General features: G+C 44.0%; 1 protein-coding gene across 1 annotated transcript in view; it reads left to right on the forward strand.

Moving 5' to 3' along the window:
- Positions 1 to 26,940, forward strand: part of skia (v-ski avian sarcoma viral oncogene homolog a) — a 44,701-nt gene extending 17,761 nt beyond the window's left edge. Inside the window, exons 2-7 of the mRNA XM_061304277.1 lie at positions 22,506 to 22,622; positions 22,722 to 22,837; positions 23,136 to 23,428; positions 23,530 to 23,852; positions 24,709 to 24,939; positions 25,702 to 26,940. Coding sequence (XP_061160261.1) covers positions 22,506 to 22,622; positions 22,722 to 22,837; positions 23,136 to 23,428; positions 23,530 to 23,852; positions 24,709 to 24,939; positions 25,702 to 25,890 — 1,269 coding nt within the window. The 3' untranslated portion in view covers positions 25,891 to 26,940. The remainder of the gene's footprint in view (positions 1 to 22,505; positions 22,623 to 22,721; positions 22,838 to 23,135; positions 23,429 to 23,529; positions 23,853 to 24,708; positions 24,940 to 25,701) is intronic.
- The last annotated feature ends 581 nt before the right edge of the window (positions 26,941 to 27,521 follow it).

Consider the following 27,521-nt stretch of genomic DNA (forward strand, 5'->3'; position numbering starts at 1 on the left):
GCTCCTCCGAGCTGCCGTGTGTCCCGCAAAAGAAATTCAGAGACTTTCCAAGCAGAACAAATTTGACCAGTCAGACATAAGGAGATTCCTGCAGAGGAGATGACTGGAGTCTGCGGTCTACCAGAGAATGAAAAAAAAAAGCTTAAGGACAGTGCTTTTGTCACAATTACGGCTAATCCCTTTAGCTGCAGAGAAAGTGAAGACCCCCTGCGAGCCTGCTCTCACCCAGGGGGGGAGCTATGTGGAGGGAAAAGCCAAGCTCATGGAGGAGGGGGGCTTCCCCCAAACCACCCCCCTCCCCCTCCTCGGAAGGGAAAGTCAGAAACTATCATCTGTCTTTTGTCTTTGCAATCATCTACTCTTTCAAATGAAAACGTACCACTTCACGGCTTGGCTCTGAAACATGTTAAGCGGAGAGACATTAGCCAGACCAATCCTGTTATGAGCATCAGCATAAGGGAGAGAGGGGCGATGGGGGGTGCAACAGGGGTGGGCACAATCTTCTTAAGTGATTAATCACCATGTGAAAGTGAGACCGACGGAGGGATTTCGCCGCCTCAAAACATCAAGCACCCTCATTTTGCTATTGTTTCTGAATTGTACGCATTATGCATCCAATGTTTCCCAAAAATAGACTTGACTTTTTCCACTTGACATTTTTAAAGCGCCTTGTGGTAGTTACTTGTCGAGACTTATAAATTCATATTTGGACAAGAGTTTATCCTTCACAAAAAGGAAGTAAAACTGCTTTTGATGAAACACAGCTACAGCAAAAATAGATTTTTGAGTGTGAAAAACAAAAAACATCTTTACTGCCTAGTAGGTGCGTCATGTGATGGAGGGAAAGAACATCTCTTGGTTGCCTTCAGCTATGTGCATAGAAAGATGTCGGTGGGGCTCGGTGAAGAAAACTGGAAAAACGAGGAAGCGGGCTGTATTGCACTGGAGGTCGTGACCTGTCCATGGAGAAGATAGGCCTGGCTGATTTAGTTGCGTTATGTGCTCTGTATGTTGGCAGCTAATCCATGTAGCTGCCTTCACCCCGTATGCATGATTTATCGCTGAAATTCACGCATGTAAAGGTACATACAGGTTTAAAAAAAATATATAAATAGTGTGTGAGGATGTTTGGCGAACATATTAATCAGGTTGAAGCTTACCTGGAGCAGATAGTTCTGTCTTCTAATAGGTCAAGAACGAATTTGAAATAAGATATAACTTTATGTGTTCCCCAACTTATTTGTGATGCTGATTTTTTGCAATTTAAAGCTATCATGTTTCAGAAAAAATATCCACCTCTTGCTGAACCTACCCCTTAATTCCTAAATATTATGATGATGATAATGATGATTATTATTTCTATTTTTACTATTATTGTTGCTGTTATAATTGTTGTCAATTATTATTATCGTTATTATTATGTTGAACATTTAACTTAGCATTCCTCTGCACACTTTGTAAATACTGTTTTTGTTTCCTGCACTGTTTACATACTTTATCACTGCTGCACTTTATACTTATCTTATTTCATATTTATATAGAAATGTCACTTTTTTTATTCAGCCGAAATATCACTACATTGTACGCAACAAAATTTTGTTTTGTGTGCACCAAGTGTTTACAAAATGACAATAAAGTCTGTCTAAGTCTAAGTCTATTATTATTAAAACTTGGTGTGCTTGAGAAACAAATTAGGGCAGATCTGATGGAAAAATAAAAGCCACCATTGATTGAGACTGATCCATTTTACGGTTACGAGAATGATGATAAGAAACACAAGACAGATGGATAGATAGATAGATGCCTAAATGTCATTTATATAATTACATTTAAATCTTACAGACAATTTCCATGCTTCTACTAAACAAGCCTCTTTCTTTTCTTCTTCTTCCATGGTCCTCGGGCATGTTCCTGGTGTTGCTGATCGATAGGTGAGTGTCCTTCTCGCCCTTACTTTCTAGCTAGCCCGGGATGTCTTCTCACATTTTCCCACTGCTGCAGTCTCGGCACTATGTGAGATGTAGCAGCAGATGTCCATTTTCACCTTGATACCACATTACGCACGCTTCCACAGACACTGCTGTCTTTCACACGATGCTACTTCACTCTGGCACGGCAATTTATAGTCCGGCTGAGATACTCTCACTACATGTAGACTTTTTGGTAATTGTGTGTTTGAAGTGACAATCGTTGAAATTTTCATGCTAGTTTTTGGAGCGTTGGGAGGAAGGGTGCGGTAGGTACTTCAACCACCGTAACAGAGCAATGTGGCTTTAAGCAAAATAGCTGACGGCCACAGGCGACGGAGAGGGTGTAACCGCACAGCAGTGGTGCAAGTTTCGCCTCGTTCAGACTTATTCCTCCTCGCAATGTGAACGTTTAGTCAACGGCAACTTTCACTTCCGTTCGCCCTTTTGTTACCTTTGAGTGTCTTCAATTTTGCGAGGTTAAATATCGTTTGCACTAGTCTTCATTTTTGCCACATTTCTACATCATACTTGCATATTAATATTCCTAGCACATTGAGAAATATGTAGTCTTGCCGTGAAAATCGGTTGCACTCTCCATTTCCTTCAATCAAGTGCCAAAATCTCAGTAACAAATTCTCTCTCTTGCTTATGAGTCAATTTGTACACAAAGCATCCTCTACTTTCCCATGATGTGTAAAGAGATTTGCATAAATAAGAATGCTATTTTCCCCTTGCAAATTGTTTGTCAGCCATGTCCTACATGGATATTTACATTGGAATTGCCAAGCTATCCCAATTAAGAGGGAAGGTTGTTTGTCACACAACAGTCGTGGCTGGCTCCCTTTTCCCAACAAAGCCATAGTCATTCACCTTCAGGTTATAATACATCTTTTGCAAGATGAGGAGAACTAGGAGGGGGGAAGGCAGTGGAAAGATATGAGGTCAAGGGTCAAGGGAGGTCTTTTTTATGTGTGCCATTGCACGGGTCTCCTCTTCAAAATGCAAATGAGACTTATAGTATGGTCACTACAATTCCACAAAAGGGCAGCGAGGTCACGATCTGCTCCGAGGCAAAAACCCTGACAGAGAAGACGTGATATTGACAAATAAAAATGGCTTAATGCTATTCAAATGCTTATTAGCCTCATCAAGTGGCAAGTGTTCATACATAAAGCAACAAAACCTTTCCAAAGCTATGTAGAAAACCTTGTGCAGCCTTTGGAGTGCACATGTAAGTAAAGCTAAGAAAACAGAAATTTGGCAGATCTAGTATAAATCCGTTTCCAGATTTTAAGACCGAGAGCTTTGGTCCTTAAACACACATGCACACACACATAAATCCTTATCTGACACACTTGTACATGTCACACAGGTATATACTACATACGTGTGTCTATTCCCTAAGGTGGCCTTTCGCTCCAAATAGTGTGTGTATGCGTGTGTGTGTGTGCATGCGTTTGCAATATATGTCTGCGTGTATGTGGTGGACGGCACGGCACGGCACGGCACGCCCTTGCAGTTTTCTCCATCACTCAGATTCCATTAATTTTTAATTGGTTTCTCCGCCCAGCGCACATTAGCTCTACTTTGGTTCGTGAGCAGAAAGGAAGTGGATATGGAGAGACATGGATGAAGGAGAGAGAAGGAAATGCGGGAGGGATGGGTTAGGATGTGCAAAGACAGAATGAGATGAGTGCTAAGGGAAATCAAATGGAGGAGGGGAAAGAAGAGAAAGCGGTGGCGAGAACTACTACCGCAAGCCAGATTGGACACGAGCCGCCGCCACAAAGTCTTTTGACAAACCCCATCCGACTTTTCCAGTTTCCCGTTGCTCTTCCTCCCATCCTCTCTCTCTCACCTCGCTCATCCTTTTCTGTGTTGCATCCCATTGTCACCTTTATCGCTGTTGGTGAATAAATGAAAGGGAAAGCATAGCCAGCCTTTGATGGGAAACAGTAGTTTCAGCACACTCGGCGGACCTCTTCCACAGGGCTCAGACCGCAGCCCCCCACCCCCATGAAACATCAAAAGCAGAGGCCTGAACAAGGTGCACCGCCAGCAATGTCACATTGCTTCACGCTTGTTTAAAGCGGCAGAACATATTTCCACGGTCATTGTGGCCCTTTTCTTTGGCCTGCGGTTTACATGAAGGCGAATGGCTTTGCGGTCGTGGTCACTCAGATTATTGGTGCAAAACTGGAATAGCATTCGTCCAGAATATTGATCAGATGTAACTGCAAATCAAGAGAGTAAACAGCAGTGTGTTTCCACCATGTAGCTGGAAGTTTGCACCAACTCGGCAGCTGCGAGAGGGCGTGGATGAGCTGTGCAGCTCTGTGCCTGCCACTATGAGAAACAGGACTGAACACTACTGTTGAGCAACCGCAGAGAGTGAGCGAGAGAGAGGGGGGGGGGGGGGGGGGGGGTATTAGTGGAAGGAGGGAAAGGGTGGGAGGAGAGGCGTGAGGATGGAACAGCTGCAGTCTGGGATTCCAGCCTACTGGCTAGACTGCTAAAAGTTATTATTGAGCTCCTGAGCAGACTGCATCCATCATTCGCTCGTCGCAGGAAACGAACACAGCAGGCCTATAGAACTCCATGAGACTTAATAATAATAATGATAATTAATAATAATAATAACAACAATGCCAAAGCATCTCTATTAAACTTCCAGGCCAAAAAGAGTACAATACTGTAAAATTACTCATGGAAAGGCAGCAGGAAATGAATATAAGTCAAATGTGTGTGTGTATGAGGGGGGGCTGCTCTGGCTGTTGGCCCCTTGACATGCCCTCTTTGTATGACCTTCCTCGTAAATAGCTTGTGTGACTTTACCCCTCATTTCATTGAGACGAAGCAAGCCAACATCCCAATTCGTAATTAGCAGTGTTACAAGTCATTCTTTTACTACTGCCAGTCTCCCTTTTCATAACAAGGAAGCCAGGTCGCAGAGACTAATAATTGAGTCGCTAGCACCACGTACGAACATCCCACCCCCTCATTCGTCTTGTTTTGATGTGAAGATGAAAAGCTACCGAGGCGAACGAAACTGTCGAAACTCCACATAAGATCGAAATTCCTCGCTAAAGCCAGAGACGACAGAAGCTTCCTCCACGCTCACACGAAGATATATTACATCACTTAGGTCACAAGACCCAAAACATATTCCAGAACTCATTTGACTGTTAAATAGAGCAGTGTTACAAGTAATCATTCCATAAATTGGTTTGCCAAATTTAATTGGCAGCGTGTGACATAAAGTCTCGATGGAAACAGGGCCAACGCTTTGGTTCCAGGCTGCCGGCTGAAAAGCAGATGTATTTTTCATCAAGTTAAAGCTAAAGAGATGGGCTCGAATCAAAGGTTTCCCCGACACGAGTGCCGCTGACTTATTCCACACCATTCAAGTTTAGATTCGTAAAAGCCGCCCAAGCCAAGTCAGAGTGTAACATTTTCAAAGCATCCACTTTCTATGAGCAAACCAATCTCCCTGTCCTGTTTTGTCACCGGGATTCTGTGAGCACCGGCCCAAGCAGATGGCTGGTAGATTGTGAAAGGGCAGCTCCCACCAATCCCCAGCCGCCAACGCACAAGCGCCCACCTAGTTGCCACCTGCTCCTCTTGCCTCTTTGACCCTCATGCCAACACACCAACGGACCACATGGACATAATGGAGACTCCACCGATATCCTCGTGCCAATGCTTTTTTTAGTCCGTTCTTCTGTGTAAGACACACCAAAAATATAATTGTCCACTTCTCGGGGTGTTGAAGATCCATATTAGTTTTTAGCTTTGTCCACTGGATGCGATTGCTGGCTGAGTCTGATACTCTGCACAAACTTCTATAGGAGACTTCAAGGCTGACCTACGTACATACGGTAGCTAGCTATAGACGTGTTTGTTGTCTCCAACTCACCCACACTGACTCCCCCAAGGCTTTGTCATTCAGACTCAGTCCTACAGGGAATGATGGGCGGGCGTCTTTACGTTGTAATGCGTGTAACACAATATTAGCCTTCGACACACTCAACTCGTTTAAGTCGAATTTTGCCATTAGAGTGATTTGGATTTCCTGAGAAGCAATTATCTACTCTGACTAAAAGTCTTCCTACCTCTAGTTTGCAAGTGAAGCATCGGTGCTTTCATGCATGGGATTCCGTGTTGCAGGATATATTACATGAATTTGCAGTCTTCTTCTTCACAGTTTGATTTTTACAAGGGAGGCGCGGATTACCTCGGTGTGGGCCTTGAATAAGAGACGACTTGTTCCAAAACAGATGTGGTGTGTTTGTGCGTCGCCCAAGCAGAGAATGAGCTCATTGTTTACAGTCCAACCTGGTGCTAATCTTTTTTGAAATGCTAACAGCTGCCCAAGTGTACCCCCTAGCCAGGCATGATATTGACTTTCACTAGCTGTGTGTGCGTGTGTGCGCGTGTCTGTGCGTGTCTACGTTGGGTCTGGCAGATTCTAAATCAGATTTCGACAACACGAGTCTTCTGCGTCTTCTGTACGATATCCGAGCTTAAGTCGGGTGCACACTTTGATACTATTTAGCTCTGTTAGCAAATGCCAAATTGAGAAAATCGAATAACACCCAAGAGTCTTGACGTGGACACGAATGACACAAATTGACTGTTCATTCATATTGTAGGTGAGAATAAAAATAAGAGAATGTGTAGATTGTAGGATTGAAACATTGCAACTCTTAATTGCCTCAACACATTTTTAATGAACTCGGCATGAAGCATGAAGTTAAGAGATAATTGTATTACTAATTGACCAAGGGCTCTTACTATCACCGCTATTGCAGCTCACTCATCTATTTCCCACATAGTAACATTGCCATTTGCATTATTCTCTATGAAGTTTAAAACAGTGATGGCACCACCAGCAGCAGCAAAGACGTGTGAATTTTCTTTTTCTTTAAATGTATTTTTTATAGGTTATCGAAACTTTTGCCTGATGTGTGGCCCCTTGTTTGTGGCCGGCGTTTGAGCTCAGAAGAGTTTGATGTTCATTTCTATCCACTTAGGCCCCGGGGCGGTTTTATGCCGGCCTTACCTCTCGATGCATTTTTTATTTTTCTTGTGCCTCTCTTTGCCTTCCTCTTTTTCTTTTGTTCTTCTGTTTTGCCCCACGATGCCTTTTTTTGTCCTTATGTTTTTATGTATTTCCTACTTCTTGGAATTGAGCAGTAATAAAGAGAATGACTAAGTGAAGGAAATGACGGCTTCCCTTTTAGCAATAACATCAGAATAGCACCAGTCTTCTTCATCCTCTGGTTAGTTTCTTTGTGTTTGTGAAAAAGGCCGCATCTTCACACGAGGAAGATAAAATGGTGTGACTTTTGTTATACAGGGAAGAGAAAAGGAGCAAAATGCAAGAATTACAAAACTTGCGTGCTTTAGCGTCTAAGACTCCCGTCATTTCTTTATTTTCAAGATCAATAAGAGCATATGGTTATCAATTATTCAGTCAGAAGTTAAAAAGCTTTCATATATTTCAATGGCTCAAGCTAGCTTTTGTTTTTTTTACGGTAAATATTTGTATCGTAACAAAATATAGATAGGCTATCAATTCTCTCTGGTGCAAAGTGTTATTTTATGTGTTCTCTTCAAGGAAGCTTTCCTGGCATTCTTGTGGAAATCTAACTGAACCAAAAAGACAAGCAGGCGATATCTTGTGTTTGTTGTCCCTTGTTGTGTATCGAAATGACGACTAAGAGTTTTGCTGAGATTATAACAGTGCAATATTATCTGGACTTTCTCAGCAGGAGACACCAGTCTGTACATTGGCCATTTGATGGTGTGTGTGGAAAGGAACAGACGAAAGTAACTTGCGTGTTCCACAGTGTGGTAGCAAAACAGACTGTGATAAGTCTGTCTGGGAATCTCGTCTTCTCAGCCACAGACATAACAGATGACTGCAATGTGAGATTGAAGAGAGTCAGGGGAGGCGGAGGATGTGGGGGAATGTCACATCGATAACAAAATACAATTATGTAACTGTGTCATGATGCAGGGAAAGGCAGGGATGGAGAGTGGGGGCTGGATCTGGACAAGAGTGAGATTCAAAAAGAAACACGACCAAATTACCTGCAGGCTGATTCTTGTGTCAATGTTGTTAGAAACAGAAGCAAGCATTTCAGGATGTTCATTCACTCTGTGCAGAAAATGGACGGCAACTGTTGCCTGTTGGAGCCACTCTGGCTCTGCGTGTCACGTCGACTTTTCTCGTTGCCACCATCGATGTCCCTATTCTTTACTGTCGTTCTCCCAGCCGCGATTTTCCAAGATGTCTTGGGCAGTGCGTTTTAGTGTCCAGAGCGACTAACTGGACTGGCCTATTGTCCTGGCCTGGCTATTGTCAACTTGCAGGGCGTGTTTGTGTTTGGCATCTACAGATCATAAACAGTCGTGCCTAAGGGCACCAAAGTTGACACCAAACAGTACAATTGAGTTTTTGTCCAAAGTTAACTATAGCAAATGAACTGAGCCATCACAGATTTTGAAATCCTTCCAGATGTGTGGGTTATACATACTATTGGTATCCCAAGAATGTGATTCAGATCAGAAACACTGGAAAGTTCCCAACTGAGTTTGCAACTTAGTTTGTTGTATTACTCCATATCTTCCCAACAGAAAGAAAATAAATGATAGTTAAATCACATGATGCAAAGTTGCTTCCTTTACGTGCAGTTGTTTTCCACGGATTCAGACATACTCTATGTGTGGGCTTCAATGAACAATTTACGTCTCAGGAAATGGCTTGGAAGTCAGCCTTCCCAAATCTAAAGGCCACGAAACGCTAAACGTCTGAGATTCGTCATTTGCTCCATCTGGCAGTGTGTGTGGAGGCTTTTGGGGGGAGGGGGCTAAGGCTTACATAACTAAAACAAATATCCAAACTTTTCGGGGAATACGTCACAAAAACAGGATCAGATTCGGATGTATTAGTTCCATGCATGTGTTGAGAAGTTGTTAATGCAAAAGTTGGTTGAACAAGAAGTTGAGCTAGAACAGTGGTGTCAAATCTGGACCATGGGCCAAATTTGGCACGCAGTGTAATTCTATTTGGCCCGCAAAGACAAATTTTTATTTCGGTGCATCCCTAATTATAATCCATCCATCCATCCATCCATCTTATTAAAAAATTGAAGTTCTTCCTAGTTTCCGAATGATACGTTCATACATTTTGGTTGAGAGTCCTAATGGCCCTCCGAAGGAAACTGCGATGCGGCCCGCGACAAAAATGAGTTTGACACCCATGAATTCTCGAAGATCCATGTTAGTTGAAGCAGCCAGTCTTGGCTCCAACTTCCTTATGTCAATACAATGATCCAACATGTTATTCTTTCTACATTGTCAGATGCATGTAAAACGCCCAATACATTTAACAGACTTGCTGAATGACGTCTATGTTCAAAACTTTGTACAAATCCCCACCCTGCTTGTCCTCTTGGAATTGTTCAAAAATATGGCTTGAGAGCCCCACGAGAAGTGCAAGAGTTTTTTTTCTTTCTTTAAATCATCCGCACACACCAACCGAATGATGGATTTTATTTGGTCTCTGTTTGGCGAGCCTTAACTTGGCCGTGTCAGTCTGTTATGTCGGTTTCTATGGAGAAAAACACGGAACATGCCAGACTTTCTGAGTACTACAAGGAATAATGAAAAAAATGTGTGCAGGGATGAGGAGCGGGGAGGCAATGTGGTAATGGTGAAGGGTGTGGGGTGGGAGGGGGGCTCAATTCCAAGAATTCAGAGGGTGTGGAATCACACAGCAAGACATAACAGAAAGCTGACTCAAGCACAAGCGGCTCGGTGGCGCACTGGGTAGCACGTCCGCCTCACAGTTAGGAGGGTGCGGGTTCGATTCCACCTCCGGCCCTCCCTGTGTGGAGTTTGCATGTTCTCCCCGGGGTGGGTTTTCTCCAGCACTCCGGTTTCCTCCCACATCCCAAAAACATGGTTGGTAGGCTGATTGAGCATTCCAAATTGTCCCTAGATGTGAGTGCGAGTGCGAATGGTTGTTTGTCTCTGTGTGCCCTGCGATTGCCCGCCTACTGCCCGATGACGCTGGGATAGGCTCCAGCACACCCGCGACCCCCGTGGGGACTAAGCGGTACAGAAAATGGATGGATGACTCAAGCACTGAAGTCAAGACGAAGCTGCAAAAAGCTGCTTTGTCCACACATCAATCATGCAAATCATGCCGCGGAAGATTATTCTAAAGTTGCTCTCGACACACAACGGCGCTGACATCATTTCACGCTCGACTAGACTTACTTGTACAGTATGTGACGTATTTGAAAAGATCAATTGAACCTGAGTTACTTTGTGAACGTACCTTTTCCATTTATGTGAAAACCACTTTTTAGCGCGAAAAGAGCTGTCGCTTATTCATCACTTTACTGTCCATGAATGAACGATAGGGTACATTAACGTACTCACGAACGTGATTGATGCTGTGTGTCTGCGTAAGTGTTAAAGAAAAATGGAACTATGTTAGTAGTGACTACACTCAGATTGATGGAATGAATTTTACTTAAGTGGAAGGTCAGCTGCAAGCGTCTGTCTGATATTGCGCGTTACCATTTCCTTAATTAGTGACCACAAATGTGTTTGTCAGACGGGAAGTGTGTGTCTGCAGTTGTGCGAAAAGGAATGTTTGGCCTAAATCAACGTGCTCTAGTTTTTAGTTTATTACTCCATATCTGTCGAGATTGTTTCCGCATGTCTTTTGAGTCCCTTCCTTGTCTGTTATCAGTCTATCCATCTTCTGCTTGGCCGCTTAAAGTGCCGCATGCTGATTCTGTGCCAGGTGTTTTGGCACACTGGTCGCTTATCGACCTGGTCAGAGGCCCGCCGGCAAACAAAGCTACAGCAATGCGTAGTGATGGCGTACGCGCGCAGTCGCATTCACACTTTTGGTGACTCGTGTTGCCTGTCTGGAAACAGCTGAGGTGAGTCACTTGCAGCCTCTGTAGCTCTCCGTTTGTGTGTGTTCAGTCAGCCCACGCGCACACATTGAAAAGTGAGCCAAAGCCATTAACAAATAGATGTCACTTTGACCAACAGCGGTGTGCATCTCTTAGCTAGCAGGTCACAGTGGTGGCTTATCTTCAATGTGTCTGCGAGCCTATCGAGTGAATCGGTTTTGGAGGGTTCATTACGCCCTCCTCTTGTTTTGACTTTGTAGCAGCAGTTAAGTCTACACTTAACAAAAGCATCAGGTTCAACGGTTGCCTTGGTGACGATGCCAGACTACAGCCCGATTCTGTGCTTCCGCTCACTCTCTTCTCGGAGGACTGCCTTGACCGGAGCCACAAGGCAGGCCCGGGCTTATCTTGCTTTGCTATTGCTTTTTTATTGCAACTAGAAAAAAGTGGCCTGCGGGCGTTGCTGACTTCCTTCCTTGACCCTCGCCCGACCTCTCTAGTTCCCCTGCAAGCATAACCCCACCACTTAAGAAATACCCTGCACAATTAACGTGCACTCATTGCTACTTGAGACTCAACTTTGTGTGCCTGTCTGACATATTAAAGACTAAATGCCGCGACGGTCCTTTAATTGGACACTGTCAGTCAGATGGACAATGGTGATATTTGCAGGCTCCAGACACTCCAGGGGCTTTTTAAAAGCTAATCTATTGTGACTTCTGAGCCGTCTGTCAGTGACAAAGTTTGTCTGTATGGGGCATGTCGCTTCTGAGGAAGGCATTTGAAAGCATCCATCTTTTTCCGGGTATGGTTGCAGTACAACGAGCTCATCTTGGCCAAAGCGTTTTAATGAAGACCTATTCCTGGGTGGAAGCTGTAACCTTCGCCACTTCCAAACATACACACAGGCACATCCACTGCACCCTATCATTTGTTTGTGTTAAATTTTCCCTTTCTCATTGCCACTTTCCTTTTTTATGACTTATTCCCTCAAGTGTGCTCTGTTTTTCCGGGCTTACAGTAATGACACAGTGCAAAGCAGTATATACATGTGATTGACAGCTAAAGGAAGATGGCAGCAATAGTGCCTAAAACGCTACCATCTAAAAAGCTGCACCCTGGTTGACCCGAAATTTTAGTGGTCAGTTGACCTCCCCGTGAGACAACCTTCCCTTTGTGTTTTACGGTGTCCCTTTTGCTACCCCCTTCCGCAACACACACGCACAGCCGCACCCTTGACGAGCCATTAGTCGACAGAATGGAAAACAGAAAAACAAATCCCAATTGTGGCTATAAACTTCAGACTTGTTTACGATGCGGGTCTGCTTCGTCACCTCGGCGTGAACTCCCGCGACAGACACCGTTGTCCCCTCATGAAGGAGCAAAGAACAACACGACCCCAACTTCACCCTTTCCCAACCTGCCCTTTGCTTGACTTCAAACTGCAGTCTCGCACCATCGCGCAATTCTCTAAATTTATAACTTGCAATATTTTTTTCGACGCTTCACCAAATAATGCCTTCTTTCATTTGCCTGACACGGTTTCCCTATGCTCATTTTGTTTCCGAATCCATATTGCGTATGGTGGCCACACTTAATAGTTCATTGACAAAGCGCTTGCGATTGAATCAGGTTTTCCCGTGCAGCTCGATTCGGAATGATTTGCCAGGAGGACGGTGATTGGCCCAGGAGAGGCTGGCACACCATTTGTGTGTGATTTATTGGTAGAGGTAGGGCGCTAATCCTAGCAGGAGAGCGCTTGTCGCCGTTGTCCCATTTTTTGCTTTCAACGTTGGAAAGAGGTCGGATATTTTATGCAGCTTTACAGAAACTTTGGAAATATAAATATAGAAGTTATACATATAATTTATATAAATATAAATTCTCCAGCTCTTTAATTGGCAATATATGGAAATGAATGGTGAGATTTTTATTATATGTAGACAAGTAACATCCATGATAAAAATGTCATTTGTAACTTGTATTTATTTATAAAACTTATTATGGCCTATGAGCTACCTGGTAATTTAAAAACAGGAAAACAGACCACCTTGATTTCTTCAATTGCTTCTTCACGGAATACAAACCCAGAAGGGTTCCGAGCTTAACGTACTCGAGTCATTTAGTGATACAGAGTTCAAATTAAACCTGGTGCATAAGAAATTAATCAGGCTGTGCCGTAATTGCCTGAGCACCTCTTCCATAAAGTTTTTCTGTTTTGACACAGGGCTAGCGGCTGAGATTTTAATCTGCTCACCGTCGGGTTGCATATCTGGGATTAAATCAAGTGGATGTGCGATGCGAGCACGTGTGTTGTTCTCAGCCACACTACGACTCACTTATCAAGCCACAACAAAAATAAATGACACATTTTGCCGAGCGCGTAGTGCCAGCCACGCACGGGGATGAGCGCGCACATGTTGCGCAGAGAATGTGGGCCACTGCCATTTCCCCTGCAGCTCAGACTGCCAAACAACCAATGGCTGCAGTTAAAGTCCGTGATTACCATTTTATTACACTATGCCATTATTCCGATGCTATCAATGTAAATGAATTGGCCGACAATTGATTTACTATAACCTGCCCCTCCTCTTTGTTGGCCCTCAAGGAGCCTCTGGCGCTCATTGATTTATCCAAGCTCCACTCTAACAAGGTTTCCACCTATCACGTTGCGGCACGGCAGAGATTGGGAGATTGTTTTCTTGATTTCCGATAGCCCCGTTTTATGATGCGGTAATTCCGTTAATTGATTATAAGCAAACATCGTATTCGGCTTATCGCACATTAACAGCGACCTGCAATGGTCCGTCCTTTGGAAAATTTGGAAAAACAAGCTTTTTATATAGGTACCGTATATCCTGATATTAACGTCTGTTGAAACCTGGCACTGGCTGTAATTTTTATTTTTTTTTATATGCAAAACCATTTAAACTGAATTTGCCTGAGCTCAGCATGTTTCTACAAGTTTGCACGGCTGCTGGTAAAAAAAAAAAAAGTTCAGCGGTCTGATTGGAAGTCGAGGGAAAAAAAAGTTCCAGCTTGCTACAGGGCATGCAGAACATCATTATAACCAAGTGTCTAAAAGCTGTCGAAAACATTCTCATCACGGCGCAACTGGAGTGCTCGCTAACAACCCGCACCAGTATGCCTCTGCTCTGCCAGTTGGCACTTCAGCACACATTGCACAAGTACAGACAGACAATCTCTGTCACCTTCGTCCGGTCCATCAAAAGCACAGACAAGTTTCTCCAATGTGATGCTTGTGACATTTTTCCTGGACAGTCTAATTTCATCAAGTTCTTTCATTAAAAAGTAAAAGAAGCTGGATAGTTTTTGGCCTGCTTTTTTTAAGTGCTGTGCCATATGGACAAAATGACGTATGCTGATATCGCTAAGTTTTTAAAAAATAAATCGAGATTATTTATATCCCAAAGTTGACCGATTTGATTCCATTGCAATATCGATTTGAATCCAATTTCTTCTTCACCACTACTGACTCTGTTTTGAACTCGAATGCGGGCCATGTCAGAATACGCACGGCCCATTTAATGCCCGTGCACAACAAACACAGCCATCGGTGGACACAAGGGCCTTTCTATGCAACATATAGCGAGCTGGCTGGTTGAGTTGAGTGGCGGCGTCTGTCATACGAGAAGCCCGCTCAGAAGCGCGGCTAGCCGTGATGTCTGAAACAGCTGACAGACAGAACTAATCCTTCCCCCGAGACAGGAAGGAAAAAGGCTGCAGCCTCCAGCCATCTGATCTCTGGAAGACTTTGTGCTTTGTGTACATCCACCAGTTGGTTATACTATCAGGACATTGAATTGTTACTCTGGCACCGTTATTTAAGCTATTCTTCTTCTGGTTTATTTGGTATTTTGGAAGAGGGTGATGAAGACGTCTTATGAATGAGCAAAGTACGCATAAGAACGTGAAGTTTGAGGCATGGCAGACCGTCTGCCACACATCTATTGGGAGGAATTTGGATGTTGAAAATCATAAGACCGATAGAGTACACGTTTGCTCACTTAAGCAACTGAGAACAGCAGGGAGGAGACTTCACCATCACTTGTGACCTCCGGTGTCAAACAATCCTAATCCTACAAGATCCTTCTCGATTCTACGCCTTACACCTGACCACGCTCGGCGGGCTTTGTACTTGAGATATCGCCAAGAATGCAGCAAAGTGGAGACGAATGTGAAATTCTACCTTGACTTGAGTGTTGACTCTTGCTGTTGTTAGGAAACGTATAAGCGGCACCCATGCAGAGGGTTGAGTGTTACATTTTGGGCGAGAAAAGTAACCTTTCTAACGGATATACAGGGCTGAACTCTGCAGTAAACATACAGTACAATAAACAGCAAAGTTTACTTTTCCGTATATATTGCTTAGCTGTTGACCTTCTTTGCTCTGTGGAGGACACATTCTGGCAACCTCCTTCCTTTCACCTTTGTCACCCCAAGCGAGACCCACTCTGATTCTTTATTCATTCACATCTGCCGAGTCTGAGCAAAACATTCCATCCGTGAATCCCCATACCATCACCCCTAACCGTACGATAATATTCAGATGGTAAGCTACGATATTAATCGCATGATGAGCAAGTCTAATTTTCCAAAAGTGTATTTGTACCCACATAGTGTAGTTTGACACCAGGTGGTCTTCGTGTGACTGAGAAAAGCCAATGTGGTTTCCATGTGGGTCTAGACTTTCTTTTCCGCTGTGAACCTAAAACTAGACATTAATGGAGGGCACAACTTACAAGAAATCCTTAAAGTACAGGTGTAAGTGCACTGTAAATTGCAGTCTGTCTGGGGTCCCTCTATGGAGAAGGAAGGCTTCAGCAGGCGTAATGATGCCTGTAAGATGAGAAGGGATTTGACTGCAGGCCCCCGCCCTCATTTAAATCCTCTTCATCCTCCACTCTGACAAGAAGAGCCAAGCGGGGCAAGTTGCCAGTGCAAGGACACACGATGCACTCACAATAGCAAACTGTTATTACCAGCCATTGCTCTGCCCTATTTGAAGATTGCCAGGCATGAAGTGTGCCATTAAAAACAAAACATACTCGTTTTTAAATTGGAACATAACACAATTCTAGACCACATAAACCTTTCACTAAGCTAATTTTAGTCAAATGGACAGCCAGAAAGCTGACTGTTGTCTGATAACAACTACAGGGCTTTATTTTCCCGTGACATCATCAAGGGTAAACATTTGTTTTGGAATTTCGTATTTGTCACCACAAACACCGGTGGTGGAACTGCCCCCTGAAATATACCAGACCAGATAATCGGCTTTTGGCTATTTTCCAATTCTTCCAGATGTGTTTGAATGGGTGTGTAGATTTTTTTTTTTTTTTTACAGTTGAACGTTCATGTCCGCAATGGTATAATGGAGCAAGCAGACACTGTTCATATGGCATCTGTTTTTTTGCGTCGTTCTCAATACTCCTCGGGTTTCACGGGTTATGACATGTACTCCAGTCTCGAGGGAGGTGAAGGAGTAGGTGCCGGCGTTGCATCCAGTGCCACTTAAGTTGTAACTGGAAATCAAACTGCCGCTTTGCATGTGCATGCATGCCCTTTCCCTCCTTGCCAGCTGGCAAACGTGTTCATGCCCACACACATTCCCCACTGCTATTTATGTATTTGCTCAGCCATGCGACTTAACCCTTTCACGAGCAACCTCAACCTTAGGGCACGTTAAACGTCAAGCAGAATTACGCCCCGCGTTGCGCGTTTACCCCCATCGTGCACATACACAGACACATTCCTCCTCTTGTTAACCATAATTCACATCTGGCCTCTTTTAAAAGGAGGCCAGCTATTTGCACTGATGCAAGGCTAAGAGCCAGCAGCGTATTCCGCACTACATGCCCCCGCCACCTCCCCCTCCCCCCAGACTCCTCCAACTTTTACAAGGGCTGTAAACAAAGGAATTTTTTTCCTCCCATCTGTCATTCAACAGTTTCTATGCCAAATGTCATCCTGGTTTATCAACACCTCCCAATTAGCGTGAAACAAAAATTACTCATATCGAAACTGCGTGAATCAGGTGAATGATTTACAGATTCGTTTTAAAAGCAAGTGGAATACGTAGGATGTATGTGGAAGAAAAAAATTGCTTTTCGCTTCAATGGCTCTCACATGTATAGGCAATGACCATAAAAGTAACACTAAATTCCAACTCAATGATTTGATTAAAAACTTGCAACAAAATTTTTATTAAGACCTTGAATAAATACGGACCATCATCACATGTAATAAAAAGTCGGAGTATTCCCATCATTGATTCAACAATATATTGTAAAAAAGCCAACTGTTTCCAAGAATATACTTTGAAATACATTATTCCTAGAAAAACAACGAGTCACTTACATCTAAAAAAAAATTGATTGAATTATTTTTTATATAGAATACTGTGTTATCACTCATTTCTATATTTCCTTTTGCATTATACACAGATTTAAAAAAGTAAAACTTAGTTTTGGGTCTGGAATGAATTACAATATAATAATTGAGAACATTACCCTGTTTCATAAACATTTCATATTGCAAACACTCAACCTGAAATGATTTGGTATATTCTCTATATTGTGTTGCCCATATGGGAATTGTTTGATGATGCCACTTCCTGTCCACCCATGGGATGAAATAACAACATCAGTGCACAATAGACACAATATGGCGCCTATACAAACTTTTAGCTAGTCCCGTGAAAATAAATTCAATATTTCTACCGGGGAACTAATGGTGTCATGTTACCTTTGACGTCAAGAGTAATCAAATAACATTTCTGTATTCATTTCACACACTGGTAATTGTGTAATTGCCAAATAAACATTCAAGCCACAAAGTGGATGGAATCATGTCTTCTCACTTGGAGGTAAGCGATGGAAAAGGAACAGGGATGGAAAAGTCCAGCTGTATTTACTTACACCCTAACCCTTCTCCCCGTGTCTATCTTTCGCCTCGGAGCTTGGTAGGCGGGTCCACCGCTTTCCTCGACTGAGGAGAGCCAGTCTCTCACCATTCCCACGGAAACAGTTGCCAAAGCAAATTTGGCGAGAGGAGATGGAGACCCTGCTCTCTTTCCAAAGCTTCCAATCTCTTCCCGTCTCTTCTCTTATGTGTGTGTTCCTTTCTGTGCTTTCCAAGATTGTGGTACAAGAGGCTTTCTATGCCCGCTCACGCTTTTATTACGTTACATGATTCCTTCTCCTTCCATTGCTTCTAACTAATATAAAATTTCCATGTTGTCTTTCATAATAGAGGCGGAAATATGGGCCTGCTTCTTTGTGATTGGAACGTATGATGCTTAAGCAAAAAAACAAAAAAACAAAGCATAGATGGTAGGACCTGAATAGAAACGTAACGATACAATTGCTTGCTTGGATGTCTTGCTATCTAAGCAAAACTGTGTGACTTACTTCCTGGACAATCTCTTGCCTTCCTCCATCTTTTTTTTGTTTCCAGCACTTATGACCTTTTTTTCCTTCTCTGTTTTTACTGCTGTGGCCGGGAGAGTTGAACTTTCCTTCCTTTCGGGACCTTGGGACCGATGTAGCTTCTTGTCCTCTCATTTGTTCCACTGGATCCTTGAATGTTTGTATAGTTGTTGTTGTTGTTATAGTGGATAGCAAACACTCCAACCCAGCGTTGTAGATTATAAAATCAGTCCTCCCAGTTCATGCTTATTTTTATTAGTGATGTTTAATCTTTAGCCCATCGTACGGCAGCAGCAGCTTTGATTTCTCCTCCGTTTTGTCGACTAGCCTCACCGGACACTTCCTGGAAGTGAAGGCTGCTAAAAAAAAAAAAACGCTGTAAAATAAAAATGCAGTGGGAACAAAGGATGTGGAAATACACGTTTAAACATGAAAAAGATGAACATTTTGGTTTTAGGGTTCCACCCAGGAAAAAAGACGTGAAGTTATCGGAATGTCATTTTCCACATTGCTCTGTCATCATGAAAGATTTTTGTTTGCTTTGGATTTGGTGATAAATGATGGATTGGGTTAGGATGAGTGGTAGAGACAGGTACCATGGATGCGGGCAGGCGGGCGGGCGGCCTCTTTACTTTATGCACTTACTTCCTGGAAGTCAGCTCTGACACAAACTGTGTTCACCTTCCAGACGAAGCGTGTTTCACAAACTTCTACTTTTTACTTATGTGCTGAGCAGAGAAAACTTTGCAACTGTACATCCTTTATCAAAGTGAATTCTAGATGAGGTCATTTTGAGCGTAGTCAGCAAATCAGTTCAAACTGATGTCGGGAATAAGCCCAAGCAACCCAGTCTTGAATAATAATCATGCTTAACGTTGTAGTGTGCCAGTGGTGTTATGGTGACTTTATTGAAAACAGTCATTGTTCATCTTGGTAAATCCCCCGCCAGTGGAACCAAGTTGCCAAATTGTAGCTAGGGCACAGTTGAGGCATTTCCCTCTTTCTTTTGTTTTATGGGTGGAACCATTCATGCCTTCACACAGCACTTCACATAACTGTGATGAAGATATTAAATTCATGTGTCCAGCATGTGGCCGAGACTCCAAGAGGTGACCCGCTCAACATTCCCCCCACACAGAGAGCGCCTCTTTTTTCAACACCGTGCCCCCCCCCTTTAGTAAGTAAGACAAGCAGAGGCCAATGTTAGGTCACAGGCAGGGAGTGGCTCTGTTCATCCTCCTGAGTCAAGAAAGAGCAAAGAAAACAGGTTTCTGGACTTTTCAACTTGGGACTACAAAAGGGATGTGAAGCAAGGCAACCAGTTTAGCACCATACCAGAAAGGACTGTTTGACACTTACAGTCAGCCAGTCTTAAGTCACATTATGCGGTCAAAGCAAGAATAGTTTCCTGTTTAAGGAAATGGCAACTGCGGTCAGTGGAATTTTGAAGCGTGCCCTGAATTTACAGTTAGACTACAATTTAAAAGAGCATCGTGGCAGAGTGTTGTAGTCTTTTTATACTATACTACTTAAAAACAGATATGTTCTTTTTTTTTTTCCTTTTTTTAAATGCGGTGTTGCTGGCTTCCTGGGCAACCAGAAATTTGTATGTTTGTCAAGGACATCCTGTAATCTATGACACAGGAAATAGTCTCAGACAAACAGACAACTACATGTGGGAGGGAAGGCGATGGCAGAATTTGAAGCAAGAAAGGGGAGGGTGGAGTGTTGGCTGACAGAATGTGTCAAGAAGACTTTCTGCGTTACCTCATAAAAAAAGCTGTCTGTCACAAAAGAGAAGTAGCAAAAGCCTGTGGGATTTGTTGTGATGGCGCTTTTCTAAAGTGACACCGGGAGCAGTCTGCCAAGTCATCACTTGAAAAGTTTCCTTAGGCGAGTTTCACCAGATCAAGTTTTGGGGGAAACAGGGAGATCTTCTCGGGGCCTTTTGGCATTGTTCCAGCAAATTTGGTGCTTTTCTGAGTGATCGATCAAATAAAATGCCTCTCATCCACTCACGTTCTCATGTTGTTAGCATGTTAGCCTTTAGTATGCAGCCCGCCTCTCTTGTGGCTTCTTCTTTACATATTTGATGTGCTATACGGTTAGACTTAAGCAGCTGCTGTTTTATATATACTATGTATATAGATCTTTTATGCACAATCTGTGGAAATGTATTATTTTTACAAACCAAAACCATTTTCTGGGGATTCTGCGAGAGTTTACATGGACAATTAGTGCCAATATTCAGATTTCAAAAGCTTTACTGACTAAAAGTAGTGAATGAAAACTTTTGGCAAACGTCTGTGCTTTGCAGACAGAGGAAGTGCTCGGAAACTCAGGTGGTTTCAGAACGCGCAGACGGACTTCTCACTGAGAATGCTGTTATCACCCCACCCATCCTGTCTCACACACACCGAGACATCCACTTGCCCAGACACGTGCACGCACAGGAGCCCCTGCACGGTGGGCCCCATGTGGCAGCTGACACAGGGGCTGCCGCTCTCAGCTTGTATGCTGTTGCATCACTGTGCCTTGCTTCCTCAAGCAGGACATATTTCATGAAGTTATTGCATTTAGCTTTTGTTGCCTTAAAGAGCCACATGGCAGACGGCAGGGTTTTGCAAGCCGTTGCAAGCATTGTAAGGTGTTATGTAGGTGTTGAAGCTCAGTCGACGTTGCAAAAATGTCATGTCTCACGCAGACTCACACGTAGCTAATCGGAAACGTATCGTCTGAGAAGTGTGATCTTTACCCCCTTCCCCGCATGCGTGTGTGTGTGTATATGTTAAGTGTACTGCTGCAAACACAGGAGTTTCCCCATTGAGGGAATAATAAAGGATTATCTTATCTTATCTTATCTTATCTTATCTTATATCCTGTATCGTTTGTGTAATGTACAAAATATCATAAAAGGGTTGGGCTGATAAGAGCACACACATATAAACATCCATGTTGCTAATCGTCATTGGGTTTGGAGAGGACCAGCTTGAAGTAAATTATAGCGTAAATTGAGCGCCATGAATTCTGCCAACATTTCCACCTCCTCTTCCTCCTACTGGACCTTTGATGCCGCACTGACAAACTGGCAAGTCATAATCCACGAGAAGACGGCAGGCACGTGGCACAGACTTTGCCCAGAGCGCACCGCGGCGTGTGCTGTCAGCCACATTCGAGGCTTATCTGCAGCTTCGACTAATATGTAGGCCATATCTCTACATCTAGCCTACAATGCTGGGAATCACAGACAGGACTTCCCTAAGCTATTGCCTGTCTGAGGTCAGGAACTGAAACAATAATATCTATCAAAAAAGTTAAAAGTCTGTACATTTTTGTTGCATTTGCTTAATGTCACCAACAAACTGCTTGACTGAAAAGATCATCGAAAAATCGATTTTGAGACAGACTGCATCTGTGTTTGTGTGTGCGTGTGTGCGTGTGCGTGTGTGAGTGTGTGCGCTTGTGGCAGCTAGTGACAGCCCCACTTTGGAGAGGCTGAGGTCAGTGCCATAAAGGCAGTCGAACAGAAGAAAGAGAAACAAAACCTCACTTGTCTGTCTGCATGGGTGTGTCTGAGTGTGATAGCGCGCGCGCACACACACACACACACACGCACACGCACACGCACACGCACACACACACACACAGTGCCCCAGTCACCTCTTGCCTTCACTCTTGGCAACTCATGAGCAAACACGCCTTGCTAGATTGGTTTGGTTTTGGGTGATAACTGTGCGACACACTACCATCGTCTCCACTGTGTGTGTGTGTGAGTGTATGTGTCATTTGCTTTAGTATTTCCACAACATCAAAGTCACCCAAAGTCAATAGCACATCTAAATTTAACCTCACTGGCACTTCCAGTTATCAGTATCCTCCTCTGGCACTCCTCTACAGTCATCCCTATTTACACACAAACATAGTTTTTCTGGCACAATGTCGTGCATTTGCAGTTTACTGACCTTCTAATGTAACAGTTCTTGATTTGGTGCCAAGTGGGGAACACTTGCACAGTCATTGGGAAATGGAATTTCTCACCATTTATACGAAGTGGCAGCAAAAACGCTATTTCTTGATTCAATGAAGCAAAACCCAATTTCCCGTTGTATCATAAATAAGCAGTCAATGTTCTTTTCTTGAAGGTGCCGGATCCCATTCCAGTCAAAAAGCTCAAACATGAAGACATCCCAATACAATCCCCTTTGGCTGACAAGGAGAAGCAGCATGACTGGCTCCAGTCCCTCTCCAACCCCAATAAGGTCAGTTTTACTATACACGAGAAAAATCACCTCCTTTTGTGCGTCGGTCATAAAATGGTCTAAAATTCACATTTCATGTATTTTTTTTTTTCCCACCAGGGCTTCAACTGCATTCAGCCGAGACAGAGGCCGTCAGCTTTTCGACCCTGGTCGCCGCACATCTCTGCCGGTGATAAGGGACTCTCCATTCACCCCCTCGCTCTGCTAAGAGACAAGTAAGTCCAGTATTTGGGGGGGGGGGGGGGAGACAACATGAAGAAGGATCTTCTTTCCAAATTCTACCCTTCCCTTTGCGAAAAATGATGAGCGCACTCTTTCTGACTGTACCACAACCTCCCACACTTGAACGTGAAAAGACATTTGACGAACTAGCGCTATTTTAATACCCACTTTGCATGGTGCTGCCAATACTGCTTGTAACATGACTGTAGATCTGGCCCGGGCTGCATTTGGAGCCTGCTTTATTCTGCTTTTTGACATCAATCACAAACATTTGGGTCTGGCTCCTTCTAGCTTCTACAACTACAAGAGCCTGGAGAATGCTGTGGCCCCCAACGTTGCCCTCACACCACTGCCCCTGGGAAAGGTGGGCCCGATGTCCCCGTCAGTCCCCAGCACGTCGCACCCGAGCGGAGGGGAACCCCCGGGCGAGGGCGCCAACGCCAGCTCGAGACCACGCAAGAGAAGAGTCACAGGGGAGTTCCAGCCTCCAGCACCTGAAGGTGCTTGCTCCCTTACCTCCACTGCCAGCAAGCCAGCTCAGGATGACTCAGAGGTGGAGATTGAAGTGGAGAGCCGTGACGAGTGTAAGCTAAGATCTTTGTCCCAGCACTAAAGAACAAATACTGAAGCGTCAACCTTTCGCCTCTCTCTCTCTCTCGCTCTCTCTCGCTCTATCTCTCAACAGTCACATCATCCTTGTCCTCCCTGTCGTCACCATCGTTCACTTCATCCAGCTCAGCCAAGGACCTGAGTTCACCCAGCGTTGTCGGCCCCATCTGCAACGTGACGACAGAGGGCGTTACTCCGGTGGCTGCTCCCGTCTCGGCCCCCATGCCCCCTCCAGAACTGGGGCTGGAGTCCGAGTTGGAGAGCCTGCGGCAGGCGCTGGACCATGGGCTGGACTCCAAAGAGTCAAAGGAGAAGTTCCTGCACGAGATTGTTAAGATGAGGGTTAAGCAAGAGGAGAAGCTGGGATCCGCCCTGCAGGCCAAACGCAGTCTTCAACAGGTAGCATTCCACAGGAAATGAATCAAGAACTCATTTCAAATCCTAAAATCAAACTTTAACTCAGTCGACGGTAAAAAGTTTGTATAAGATGCCGAATAGCATTCCCAATGACAATCACTGCCTGCAAAGCAAAGCGTGAGTTGGCAAGTGATAACATTCTGAGCGGATGTTGCTACAGAAGGAAAGGCCAGACTTCCATTTTTATATTTGGGCTTGGACCGGGAACAAGAAAATGCAGTTGAAAGAGTCTGTGTGTGCGTGTGTATATGTGCGGCACAAAAATAAGTCTGGAGCAACCCAGTGCAACGACATTCCACTCTCGCTTTGTATCCATCCGTGCTCTGAGGAGGCGGCGAGAGAAAGTACACGCTAAGTCAAAGCAGCCAAGAAGCTGCAGGCTGAATGAAGCGCGCTCTTACTTGAAACAAGCAGCGTTCCTGCTGGCTTGAGCTGAACCAACACGAGATGTTGAGATGGGAAGTGTTGAAAGTCGGGCCCCCATGTAAAGCCTGTGCAGACTCTAGGGCGTGATAGGGATAGTCTTTTTCTTGGAACCAACAAAACTTGATGACAGACATGTTTGTCCAAACTGTGAAGTTCCCATGAGTAGGCTTTGCTTACTACGAACACACACGCACACACGCAGTCATTTAGAGGAAGGAAATCTCTCTTCAGTTAGCTTACACATTGCCCTAACCCTCGACTTTTCAAAAGTAAACACTGACATTGAGACTGCAGCACACCGGATAAACCGCCAGGCATCGCTTTTATTAAAAAAAAAAAAAAACAAGACATCTTGTTCACATCTCATATTGTCTTTGTATGTCAACAACTCCAACAACTTGTCTTTTTTCAGGAGCTGGAGTTCTTGCGCGTCGCAAAAAAAGAGAAATTGCGAGAGGCGACCGAGGCCAAGCGAAATTTGAGGAAGGAAATCGAGCGCCTGAGAGCTGAGAGCGAGAAGAAGATGAAGGAAGCCAACGAGTCGCGGATCCGTCTGAAGCGAGAGCTCGAGCAGGCCCGCCAGCTGAGGGTTTGCGATAAAGGCTGCGAGGCCGGACGTCTGCGTGCAAAATACTCGGCACAGGTCGGTCAGATTTTATTTATTTTTTTAAGTAACACTTGTTAACCACAAGAAAAAAAAACATGTCTGGAACTCTGCAGGCTTATGAAACATGCACTTGTACAGTAATTGCGGTGGGTCGTGGTTTTCGTTTTAAAGTCCTCTCAAGGTCCGCAAAAAAGGAAAAAAAACCCACTTCCCCCTTGGTCAAAAATAAATGGGCGTCGCCTCAAAGGCAGAGAGCGAAGTTCATCCCCCCCTCGGAAAGGAAACAGGAAGACGTGTCGACTTCCCCCAGGCATCATGGGAAATGCAGATTAGACAAAACAAGAAGGAGGTTGTGCCAATCTCCCTGTACCCGCTTTTGTCCTATTGGAAAAAGGCACGGCAACAGAAAATAATTAAATATCAAGTAAACATGCACACATCACAAAACGTTTTGAAGCACCCAACTTAAAAATTTAAATTCACTCAACTTATTTTTCCTTTTTACAGCACATACCATGCTGCAAAAGACTAAGTAGTACAACGAGCCACTGTGCCTTTCGAGTTTGATCTATTCTGATTTTGTCTTTCTGTCATGCCTGTTTAATCCCTCCCCAATCTTAACTGTCTGTTGTGTCTCATGTGAGCCGTCTGTCCTGTCTCATCTCATCTGCGTCTTTGCCCGAGCCGTCCGTCTGTTTGTCTGCTGGGGACGGACGGGGGGCGGTAATTGGATCATTGCTCTCTCTGTCAGAAATGCTCTGGTGTGTGATTTCATCTGCGTCCCGTGATGTTTTCCAGATCGAAGACCTCCAGATGAAGCTGCAGCACGCCGAAGCTGACCGCGAGCAGCTCCGAGCCGACTTATTGCAAGAGCGGGAGGCCAGGGAGCACTTGGAGAGGGTGGTCAAAGAGCTACAGCACCAACTTTGGCCCAAATCCAACAGCGACAAAAACTTGACAGCCAAGGACACGCCGTCAAAAAAGTAATCCAGTAGCCAAGTCCCTCACGCCCCCTCCGTCCCCACATCCGGTGCAGAGATTCCAGACACTTCCCGCAAGAATGGAAAACGGTCATCTGGAGAAATTCCACGCCCGCCCCCAACGAGGAAGTGCGCCACTTGAACTCTGACTCTCACCTTCATCCTTGCAGAACTGAAAAGTTGATCACAAGAGTGATTACGTCTGTCTCAAGACAGGTTGGACAGTCGGTGACGGGAAATGGATCCGAATATTTTAGTCAAAGGGGAAATGCCTCCACGTTGCTCCCTCGAGGACGGAAGATTTTCAAGACATGATAAGCTACATAGACTATGACAAATAAATCCCAAGATGAACAATACAAACATATGAACTATCCGCACGTGCCGTCATGTTTTTTTTTTTCTTTTTTCTGAATTCTTGCTTTTAAGCAACCCAACTGACAGGGAGGACATAATCAAGTCATGTGTTATTTCAAATGTCTTCACGCAATGAGCACAAGCGCTTGCAAAATGATGTCATCGCAGTTTTTTAACGGGGTGGAAGGGGCACCGCACTTGTTTTGGAAGGATCCAACTCTATCCATCGGTCTTTGTCCCCAATGTCGCTCACGTGGGTCACCAGCCAGCCATATTTGCGTTGAAGCATTTGGGGTCAACGCCCAGAGGTGTCGAATCTACTACAGATGCAATATTCCACAGGTGGGCGTGGCCTATTTTTCTCATCTCGATACAGAGGAGTGAGAAAGCTGGCATCTATCGGACTTTGATTCATCCGTACATCACAACTTTATGAACTGTATTGGAAGAACCACAAATGTTCATTAAATTAAGGTTTGTAAATATATATCGACTTTTGGACTTAACAATAATGAATGGCACTTTGTCCTAACAACAAACTGTTTGTATGCGTTGTAATCCAATTTTTGTCTTATTTTGAAAACATCATCTTATACATGAATGCTACCGTATACAATTTTGTTGGTTATATTCATTCTCTATTAAGTATTGTTCTGTTTACGCGAGGCAAAGTATTGTAAATAAACCGAAAGAAAAACAAGGCTCTACCAGTTACTGCTTGATTGACGAAAATCGCTCAAGCTCGCCGCAACGTACAAACCGTTGACAAATCAAGAGGAGGGCCGGGGGAACTTGATGATGTCATAGTTTGTGGCCTTGAAAGTGGCAACATTGCTTTGCTGGACTGGGAAGGGATGTGAGAAAAATCTATTTTGTTCGATCCAGTGCAAGCCCAGCACCATGGCAACACTTTTTGTTGTTGTCCCCCCCCCTATTAATTTGTCATCAGTCTGTATGTTAGTAGGGTGATTTATTAAAAAAAACGAAAGAGAAAAGGAAAAAAAAACTGCAAAAACAATCATATTTGGATTTTTATTAAAAAGAAAAAAAAAGAAAAAAGAAAGACATTGGCAGGAAGATGCCATTGCAGTGGGTACAATGCAATCAGAATGTACATTATGTTAATGCTTATATTTGCTTTGATTGTTAATGTTTGAAATGAGATATTTTATTGCGTGTCTGTTATGTTCACTTCTTTTTCAAGAAACAAGAAAAGAAAACTCATACTTTTTGTTTATGCATGAAAGTGAAAACTTGCCATTCATATCGTCAACTATTGGG

The sequence above is a fragment of the Syngnathus typhle genome, linkage group LG2, assembly GCF_033458585.1.
Source record: "Syngnathus typhle isolate RoL2023-S1 ecotype Sweden linkage group LG2, RoL_Styp_1.0, whole genome shotgun sequence".
NCBI lineage: Eukaryota > Metazoa > Chordata > Actinopteri > Syngnathiformes > Syngnathidae > Syngnathus > Syngnathus typhle.